We start from the raw sequence: 10,922 nt of genomic DNA, 5'->3' as shown, positions 1-10,922 counted from the left end.
GATGGAGGGAGTGTGGGAGGGAGGATGGAGGGAGTGTGGGAGGGAGGATGGAGGGAGTGTGGGAGGGAGGATGGAGTGAGTGTGAGAGGGAGGATGGAGGGAGAATGGAGGGAGTGTGAGAGGGAGGATGGAGGGAGTGTGGGAGGGAGGATGGAGGGAGTGTGGGAGGGAGGATGTGATGGGAGGTGTGGGAGTGAGCGATGGAATTGATGAAGGTAAGATGGAGAACAGGTGTTTGCAAGGAAGAGGTGTGACGTGTGCCTGTTTTATTTCAGTCAGAGCAGTGCTGGTGAGGAGTCTGGGCTGTAGCGAGATGCCCCGTGCCAGTGACATCTGGAAATATGTAACCAGGAGAGATGAGAAAACCACCGTGTGCAACATCTGCAGCAAGGAGCTGGTCACCTCGGGCAGTGCCACTGTGCTCCGGCTGCACCTGGAGAGGAATCATCGCATCCACTTTACAGAGGAGGCTGTTGACCACAATACGCTGCAGGGAAACAGCAGAGCTGAGCGAATCCCTCGCCTCCTGGCCAGCAAGGACAGAACTCCGAAAATCACACAGCTGATTGGGATAGATAGTCCTGTGAGTTATTGTTCCCAACTTCAGTATCGGAACATGAAATTGTGAGACGCAGATTGCGAGTAGCATCCTCTGTTCAGCAAGCTCAGGATGGGCGTTGAATCTGTGACCCTTTGGTCTGTGTAACTTAACAAATAATAAAGTTACAATATGCCCCACCTCCCACCCCCCGAATCTCCCTGTCCACACCCACACCCTCTCTCCTCACAACCCCACCTCCCCACAACTTCCCCCTCCCCGTTTCAGTCAGACACTGAGATGAGAATGTGTAGATTCTGTAGCCAATTGATTACCATCACAGGGCAGGCTGTGAAGAAATTATTAATGTTGTTCCTTTATTCCATCAAGGTAACCTTCACGACATACACCAGTAAGAGGATATCGGATATGCTGCGAGAGTGTGCAGCTCGATTAGAGGCTGATGAGGACCAGGAAATCAACCCCTTTGCTGGAGTTAGTGAATCCTGTACTGCATTAGCTGAAGGTACAGTCACAGCCTAGAGTGGAATGTTAGATTAAATTTAGCCAGTGCTCACTAACTCTGTCAGGAAATTCAACCCCACTGCCCCGTGCCTGTACCCCGCTGTCCGGTGCCTGTACCCCGCTGTCCGGTGCCTGTGCCCCGCTGCCCGGTGCCTGTACCCCAGTGCCACCACTGCCTGGTGCCTGTACCCCAGTGCCACCACTGCCTGGTGCCTGTACCCCAGTGCCACCACTGCCCGATGCCTGTACCCCACTGCCCAGTGCCACCACTGCCCAATGCCTGTACCCCACTGCCTGTACCCCACTGCCTGTACCCCACTGCCCAGTGCCACCACTGCCTGGTGCCTGTACCCCTCTGCCCAGTGCCACCATTGCCTGTACCCCACTGCCCGGTGTCCATACTCACTGGTCAGTGATCTGCTATTATTAAGTGTGCAGGTGTTGGTGTCGGGACAATGAGGAAGGGTCCGCGCTTCTGAATGGAGATAGGAAACTGAAGGAAGAGCAGTTGTTTTAAATAGGACAGGTGGTTGTCAGGAAACTACGGTACCTGTGAGAGGAGGAGAGGGAACAGCAACAAATCCCAGTGCCATCGTTGTTGTATAACCAGGCTGGACAAAGGCTCAAACTGACTTGGACAGTAGCTGCTGAGGATTTGCAAAGTGGGGAGCACGGCAAATGGTACAGGACTGAAGTCACCAGATCTCTCTGACCATTTGGAGTCAGTTCCGCAATATTACTGTGCTGATCTGGAATGCAGTGCCTGAGAGATTGGTGGAAGTAAACTTCATAATAACTTTCAAAAGAGATTTGGATAAATATCTGAAGGGGAAATATCTACAGGACAATGTAGAGAGAGCAAGAGAGTGGGATTAATTGGATAGCTCTTTCAAGGAGCTGGTAGAGGCACAGTGGGCTGAATGGTATTGCTGTGTGTCTTGTTGTGGTCTACTCCTGTTTGTATGTGTGCTGTTTCATTCTGGAAATGCTGGACAGGATGAGGGCTCTTTTCTCCGGAAAAGAGAAGGCTGAGGGGTAACCTCTTAGGGTCTTTAATATCATGAAAGGATTTGGTCGGTAGGTGTACAGAAAATGTTCCCACTTGTCGGGGGCAAGGGAGATCAGAACTCTGGGTCATCAATCTAAGACAGTCATTAAAAATCCAATGGGGAATTCAGGAGAGACGTCTTTACCCAGAGAGTGGGGAGAATGTGGAACTCACTCCCACAGGGAGCAGTATAGATATATGTAAGGCGAAGATGGATAAACACATGAGGGAGAAAGAAATAGAAGGATATGTAGATAAAGTGAGATAAAGATAAGAGGGAGGAGGCTTGTACCATGAACAGCACAGATCTGTTGGGCTGAATGGCCTGTTTCTGTGCTGCACGTGCTGTGTTATGTTCTGATTCTGTGAACTGGACATTCGGCTGCCCTGAATGGTTTTTGTGTCATGTGCAGACGAGCTCTCCATGGTGCTGCGATCTTACCACCTGGCCAGGGAGGGGAGGAGGAAGGGAGGCGAGCTGAACTACAATCGAGCCTCACCCGTGAGCTGCCAAGAAAAGTCCCAAACCTGGGAATTCTTCAAGAAGCTGAACGAGCGCTGCGTGGAGTGCAGCCTCTGCCGGAAGCAGCTGTGCTACCACAACAGCATGACCAGCCTACGTGAACACTTGAGACGCAAACACAACCTGAGTGAGCTCGATCTTCGCCAGTCCCAGGACGAGGGATCCTCGTCCTCTGAGTCCATGGGGCAGGAGCCTGAAGTGAAGAAGAACAAGCCAGTGAGCATCTCCGATCTTGTCCTGCACGACGTCAGATCCTGCTCAGAGAAAAGAGAGGAGGTGATCAGTGACCTGATCCTGGGAATGGTTTTTCGAGACCTTCAGCCCCTCTCTCTCATTAACAACGAGGGCTTTAAGAGGCTGCTTGGCTTTCTGGAGCCGAGTTATAAAATACCGTCAAGCACACTTTTAGCCACTAGCCTGAGACACAAATACACCCTTGCCAAGTTACAGTTGGAGCACTATCTACACTCAGTCCCATCTCTGACTCTCTCCACTGATACCTGGACTTCACAGGGCAAACAGACCTACCTCACCATCGTGGGGCATTTCATTGACTGTCGCTGGCGCCTGGCACGCTGCGTACTCAAGACCACCCCCCAGTACAACCCAGCACCGGATTACATTGGTGAGCTGCTCTTCTCGGTCATCGGCGAGTTTGGCATCTCCAGCAAGGCGGTGAGCTGTGTGGTGCACGACAGCACGGGCAGCCTGCTGAGCAGCTCGCGCCTGCTGCAGGAGCGCTTTGGCTGGTCCAGTCTGTGCTGCGCCGGCCGCATGCTGCAGCTGTGCATCAAACTGGGGCTGCAAGTGGAGCAGGTGCAGCACACGCTGAGCGTCGCTCGGCGCGTCGTCAACCACTTCATTCACAGCACCCGGGCAAATGCCGAGCTCAGTGCCAAGCTGGCAGAGATGAACAAAGAGAGGCTGACGTTGGTCATGGACGCTGCTACTCACTGGAGCAGCACCTTGGACATGTGCGAGAGACTGCTGGAGTTGCGCTGGACAGTAAGCATGGTGCTGGAAGAGGATCGAACTGGGCACCTGACTGTTCCAAACCTGTCTGATCACCAGTGGAAACTTCTGCAGGATCTGCTGCCCATCCTCAAGACTCTTAAAGTGGCCTCATCTTTCTTAAGTGAAGAGCAAAATGCCTCCGTGTCCTCCTTGGTCCCCTGTCTTCATGGAGTGATGACAGCCCTCATGCATCACCACAGTGACCAAGGCTGTATCATCAGAACAGTGAGTGCAAAGATCAGGACAGAGATTGCCAAACGCTGGCACCTCCCTGACGATGACGAGATGATGGAGAGTCCCGCCATTGTGGCCTCCTTTTTAGACCCACGATTCAAGGACCTCCGCTTCCTGAGCGCCGACACACGAGACAAGGTCCACAACAAGGTGAAGAACATGCTGTCCAGTGCCGTGCCCAGTCCTCAGTCCCACTCGTCCAGCTCCTCCTCAGACGAGCACAACGCCACAGTACACGAGCCAGGCAGCAAACACCGTGATCGCAAGGGCAGCCACAAGCCCAGCCAGTGCGAGTACGACCTCCTGTTCGGTGAAGATCCCACTGAACGGATGCCGGAGATTCACCAGCAGCTAGAGAGTTACCTTGCCGAGCCCCTGCGCAAACGCAACACCAACCCCTTCGAGTGGTGGAGAAACAATGAGCATCGCTTCCCAGCCGTGGCCAGCCTGGCCAAACAATACCTGGCCATTCCTGCTGCCTCTGTCTCCGCTACCACAGCTTTCTTCTGTTCCAGTAACATTCCAGACCAGACCAGATCAGCTCTGCTACCAGGCGACATCGACCAGATCCTGTTCTTGCACAAAAACTTTGATTATATCGAATCACTAAGGAGGTACAGACAGTGAGGCCCATGGACACTCGGTTTCTACAGATTTGCAGGGACAGATTTAATTTGTTTCTTTCTCAACTTGTTCATTAATTGGGGGTTTATTTGAATCTCTGGCCAATAGTTTTTTGTCCCTCCCCCCCCCCCCCCCCGCCGGCAACTGTTGACGACCTTCAATTCCCCCTCCACACCCACGGGCTCCAGCTGCTTTCCAATTGTACACCCGTAACAGCCAAAGCTGTGAGTTTTGGCAGGTAGATCGACCAAGGCAGGCATCCCAGCTGAGGCCAATCCTGCCGTCCAAGATCCATTGGATAGGGTGCTGGAAAACTGGCTTGTCTCTCCTCCCCAGTAAAAGTGGAATTCAAGCTCCCCTTGGAGGAGCCTCACAGCCTCACACAGGGTGTGTTCAGATAACTCGGCAATGAACAAGGACTCCAGGAAGAAAAAACTCACCCAAGAAAAACTCTTAACGTCAGTCCATTAGATTTGACAAGTTGTTTCTCCACAGCCCTCAGCAACGCAGCTGAAAGCACTTTCATTTCTGGAGCTCCTTTCAACCCCCCCCACCCCCATCAGGATGTCACAAAACACTTTAGGGCCATTGAAAGCTTCTGAAGTGCAGTCACTGTTGTAACGTACGACATCAGTGTCATCTGGCTGGTCCATGCACAACAAGATCCCACAGGCTGCTTTGAGATGAGCGCCTGTCAGACCAACGCCTGGGAGGCGGTGGCACAGTGGTACTGTCACTGGACTGGTAACCCAGAGACCCAGGGTAATGCTCTGGGGACCGGGGTTCAAATCCCACCACGATGGTGGAATTTGAATTCAATTAAAAGTCTAATGAAAACATTGTCGATTGTCATAAAAACCCATCTGGGTCACTAATGCCCTTTAGGGAAGGAAATCTGCCGTCCTTACCTGGTCTGGCCTACACCTGACTCCAGACCCAACGTGGTTGACTCTTAAAAGTGCCCTCTGAATGAGGGCCGTTAGGGATGGGCAATAAACGCTGGCGAACAAATAAAAAAAAACAGTATTCAAAAGCCTCGGATCCAGTGTATAACCTAACCTGATCTGCTTTAACTCGCTCGGTGTTCAGGAACATGACACACTGTGCTTCTGCTGGCCTTCCTGCAACACCCCATGGTGGGTCAGACCTGACAAGCAGGCAAGTTTCGGGGTGCGGGGGGTGGGTTTCGGGGGTCTGCCTTCACCTAGAGCCATAACAACTGGAGCCTGTAACCCAGGAGGTGGCTGAGCCCATTAAAGGAACAGTTGAATGGGGCAGTGGAAAGAATAGGATCAGATGGGCTGAATGGTACAAAGCTTGAAACGTAAAAAGAGCTGCTCAGTAAATGGACATGTTTCCTAATAATAATAAATAAAAACAAAAAAAACTGCGGATGCTGGAAATCCAAAACAAAAACAGAATTACCTGGAAAAACTCAGCAGGTCTGGCAGCATCGGCGGAGAAGAAAAGAGTTGACGTTTCGAGTCCTCATGACCCTTCTCGAAACGTCAACTCTTTTCTTCTGGACATGTTTCCTGATGTCACAAACTAAATGAACTGTCAGCTCACTCCCCAAACCTTGTGTTTCGGAGAACAGGAGAATAACATTACCGGCAAAACTATAGAAAGGAATCTCAGTCAGTGTGCTTCCGCAGAGTTGTGTCAGTTATTTTCTGTTTATGAGATGAATATATAACCGATACATTATCTTCAATGCTTACATCCCTTGTGATTCAGTGAAATGTATGGTTTTATGGGATCAATGTTTTAATGTGTGCAGGAGCAGCAGTGAAATTCTGATGGGCAAAGTGTGGATTAACCTTGATCCCTTTAAACAGGTGGGGATCAACAAGTGACCTGTTGACTTGTGTACTGTTCCTCTTTGAGGAACCACCTGCTTTGAACCTTGTGCTGCTGTGAAGAGGTGCAGACTCTTGGTGGAGCCAGTGATCAGGAGGATCCAGGCACTACCTGGGTGTAACTTCTAAATTATCTCCCTACTGATTGGGAGCGTAGGACTAAGGGCACAGCCTAAAAATTAGAGGCGGTCCTTTTAGGAGTGAAATTAGGAAACACTTCTACACACAAAGGGTGGTAGAAGTTTGGAACTCTCTTTGTCAAACAGCAGCTGATGTTAGATTAGTTGTTAAATTTAAATCAGATTGATAGATCTCTGTTATCCAAAGGTATTAGGGGGATTGGGGCAAAAGCCGATATATGGAGTTAGATCATTGATTAGCCATGATCTCATTGAATGGCAGAAAGGCTCAATGGGCTGAATGGCCTCCTGTTCTTATGTTCATCCAGGCAGGGAGGTGCTGCAGCTTCAGTTCAGAAACATAGTGGTGCAGCAATGGATCTCAGCCTGTCCTGTATACTGTGGTTCTGTGCACTGTCACAGGAAAGCTCAGCATCTCCATATTATCCTGGTGTCAGTGATTCAGCTGAACGAGGTCTGTGTTCTCAATTCTCCCTTCTCCACTCCACCAGCCCAACCACAGACCAGCAGAGATATGTCGCAGGAAGAGGCCATTTGGCTCATCACGCCTGTGCTAGCTCTTCCTCTTTACTCAGTCATTAGGAGGTGTGTATGTGGTATCTGGGAATGTTCTGCCATCCCCACTTCCCCCACACAGCCCAGCACCAAAACTGCACCTCCTGGCTCTGTCCTAACAAACAAACAAAGATCCTCCTCACCAGATATCACAGGGTACAAGTTCTGAACAACCATTTATTCCAAGTCGAGTCATTGCCCATCAAGGCATCAGAATTGGGAGATGTATTTCCAAGCGAGGGAAGGTGTAAATTGTTGAGGTTAATGGGTGACTTGGGAGATTGAGATTCAAAAGTAAAGAGCTGCCACATTTTAGAAAATGATGGAGCAGCCTCAGTGTGCTGAATTGACAATCCCTACCAGGATAAAATATTACTTTGTCTAAAAGTGCTCGAATCCACCACAGGATTAGGAAACACTTCCACACACAAAGGGTAGTAGAAGTTTGGAACTCTCTTTGTCAAACAGCAGCTGATGTTAGATTAGTTGTTAAATTTAACTCAGAGATTGAGGTCAGGGATTAGCACACGATAGTTCATCAATCTGAAATAGTACTGAAACCACAAAGCATTGGCGCAATCTGCAGGCGCATTATCCAAAAGTGCTGTATCCCATTCTTTCCTTTTGTAAGGATAATGACTGGGAATGGGGGAAATTCAGAATGTTCACAAAGTCGTAACCTACTCCCAAACCAGTTAGTGACCTAACACAGCACAGGGCTGGGAATAAACCTGAATCCTGATTAACTGTGACAATGCATTGATCAACTGCTCCGCAAACATAGCTGCTCAGGCAGCCTCGAATGTTCTCAAGAAAAGGAAACTACAAAACGAGTTTACACTGAAATTTCTCTCACATAAGAACATAAGATCAAAAGAAACAGGAGCAGGAGTAGGCCATTCAGGCCTTGAGCCTGCTTTGCCATTCAATAAGATCATGGCTGATTTGATTGTGGTCTCAACTCCACTTTCCTCTCTGTTCCCCCATAACCCTTGACTCCCTTGTTGATCAAAAATCTATCTAACTCAGTCTTGGATATATTCAATTATTGAGCCTCCACTGCTCTCTGGGGAAGAGAATTCCAAACGCTAATGACCCTCTGAGAGAAGAAATTCCTCCTCATATCGTCCAAAGTGGGAGAGCCTTTATTTTTAAACTGTGCTCTCCTAATTCTAAATTCCCCCATGAGGGGAAACATTCTCTCAGCATTTACCCTGTCAAACCCTCCCAAAATATGCTTCATTACATGCTTCAATAACATCACACCTCATTCTATTCTCCAATGAGTATAGGCCCAACCTGCTCAACCTTTCCTTATAACACAACCCTGTCATCCTTCAAGTCAGCCTTGTGAACCTTCTTTGAACTGATTCCCACGCAAATATATCCCTCCTTAAGTAAGGAGACCAAAACTGTATGTAGTACTCTAGGTGTTCTCTCAATGCTCTGTACAGTTGTAACAAGACTTCCCTGCTTTTATATTCCACCTCCCTCGCAGGAAAGGCCAACATTCCATTTGCCTTCCTAATTACTTGCTGTACTGGCATGCTAACTTTTTGTGATTCATGTACCAGGACACCCAGATCCCTCTGTACTGCAGCATTCTGCAGTCTCTCTCCATTTAAATAACATACTGCTTTTCTATTCTTCCTGCCAAGGTGGACAACCTCACATTTTCCCACATTATACTCCATGTGCCAATTTTTTTGCCCATTCACTTAACCTATTTAGACGCTTTGTAGCCTCCTCACAACTTGCTTTCCTAGCTACCTTTACATCATCAACAAATTTGGCTGCAATGCAGTCAGTCCCTTCATCCGTGTCATTAATATAAATCATAAAGTGATTGTGGTCCCAGCACTAATTCTTGTGGCACTCCACTAGTTACAGTTTGCCAGCCTGAAAATGGCCCATTTATCCTGACTCTCTGTTTCCTGTTAGGTGGCTGATCCACTACCCTTGCTAAGATATCACCCCCCAACACCATGAACTCTTACCTTGTGCAGTAACCTTTTCTGTGCAACTTTATGAATGCCTTTTTGGAAATCCAAATACACTACATCTACTGGTTCCCCTTTATCCACCTTACTTGTTACATCCTCAAAGAACTCTAATAAATTTGTCAAACATAGTTTCCCTTTCACAAAGCCATGTTGACTCTGCCTGATTGTAATGTGATTTTCTAAATATCCTGCTGCTACTTCCTTAAGAATCGATTCTAGTATTTTCCCAGTGATAGATGTTACACACTCCTGCCACAGTTCTTTGGTGGTGGAGGGAGTGAATGTTTGTGGATGCCAATCAAGCGGGGCTGCTTTGTCCTGGATGGTGTCAAGCTTCTTGAGTGTTGTGGGAGCTGCACTTATCCAGGCAAGTGGGGAATATTCCATCACACTCCTGACTTGTGCCTCGTAGATGGTAGACAGGCTTTGGGGAGTCAGGAGGCGAGTTACTTGCTGCAGGATTCTTAGTCTCTGACCTGCTCTTGTAGCCCCAGTATTTATATGGCTAGTCCAGTTCAGTTTCTGGTCAATGGTAACCCCCAGGATGTTGATAGTGGGGGATTCAGTGATGGTAATGCCGTTAAGCGTCAAGGGGTGATGGTTAGATTCTCTCTTGTTGGAGATAGTCATTGCCTACATCTTGATCTTCTGAACCAAGATCATTTCTCACTACTGTACTGATGTCATCCTTTATTAACAGAGCCACCCAACCTCCTTTTTCTTTCTTTCGGTCCTTCCAATATTCAGGTCCCAGCAGTGGTCACTTTGCAACCACATCTCTTTTATGACTTTCATATCATACTCATATATTTCTACTTCTGCTGTCAATTCATCCATCTTGTTAGGAATGATGTGAGCATTCAGATAATGAGTCTTTAATTCTATCTTTTTACAGTTTTCCCTACTCTGACCTTATTTGCTGGTGTAATCTTATGCTTGTGTATGCTCTGTCCCTGTCACACTCTGGTTATTGTTATCTCTACTGCAAGCCTGCACTATTGTCCTGTCCTTCCTCCTCAACCTTCCAAATTCCCTCTCACATGAACCCTCCCACCCACTATTTAGTTTAAAGCCTTCTCTACAAATGAAATTATTGATTAAATTAGTGGTTCAGAAGAAAACTGCTGATCTAGAAAAGTGACTGTTGAAAGAATGAACTTGCATTTATATAGCGCCTTTCAGAACTTCAGGATATCCTAAAGCACTTCATGGCCAACAAAGGCTTTTTGAAGTGCGAACGCTGTTCTAATGCAGGTAATTGTGCACAGCAAGATCCCACCAAAAGCAATGTGACAATGACTGGATAATCTGCTTCACTGCTGGTTGAGGGATAGATATTGGCCAGGACAGTGGAGAGAACTCCCCTGCTCTTCTTCAAAATAGTGGCCATGGTTTTGTTTACATTCACCTGAGAGGGCAGATGGAGCCTCAGTTTGATGTCTCATGTTGAAACATGGCGCCTCCTACAGTCAAAGTGTCGGTCTGGATTTTGTGCTCAAGTGTTTGGAGTGGGACTCAAACCCAATAACCTCTGACAATAGTACCACCCACTTAGCTACTGCCATTGATTAAATATGAGCAGACCAGTGGCATCTGTTTGTGTAAATATGTGTTTAGTGCTTGCGCCAACTACCAGTTCACAGACTGAGTAATTGCCTCAGTCTGTATGAATTAAATAGTTTGAGTATTTTGTTCAATGAGATATCCCAGACTCAGGCCTGTTCTCCTATCTGAGTATCACAGATCTGAATAAAAAGCACTGCAGCCAGTGAGACTGTCGGATCCTAAGTAAGCCTCCGTTAGAATGCCACTTGCTCAGGATGGGCGTGAACACAACTCCCAGCCTGCTTCCCTTCACC

At 48.1% G+C, this 10,922-nt stretch overlaps 1 protein-coding gene across 1 annotated transcript; it reads left to right on the top strand.

Annotated features, from left to right (window-relative positions):
- The first annotated feature begins 313 nt into the window (after positions 1-313).
- Positions 314-6,362, top strand: LOC121272577 (E3 SUMO-protein ligase ZBED1-like). Its single transcript, XM_041179226.1, has 4 exons — positions 314-583; positions 929-1,064; positions 2,525-4,496; positions 6,287-6,362. The coding sequence occupies exons 1-4, from the start codon at positions 314-316 to the stop codon at positions 6,360-6,362; spliced, it is 2,454 nt and encodes an 817-aa protein (XP_041035160.1).
- The last annotated feature ends 4,560 nt before the right edge of the window (positions 6,363-10,922 follow it).

Source organism: Carcharodon carcharias, chromosome 34 (assembly GCF_017639515.1).
Source record: "Carcharodon carcharias isolate sCarCar2 chromosome 34, sCarCar2.pri, whole genome shotgun sequence".
Lineage (NCBI taxonomy): Eukaryota > Metazoa > Chordata > Chondrichthyes > Lamniformes > Lamnidae > Carcharodon > Carcharodon carcharias.
This window is presented reverse-complemented; position numbering and strand designations above follow the sequence as displayed.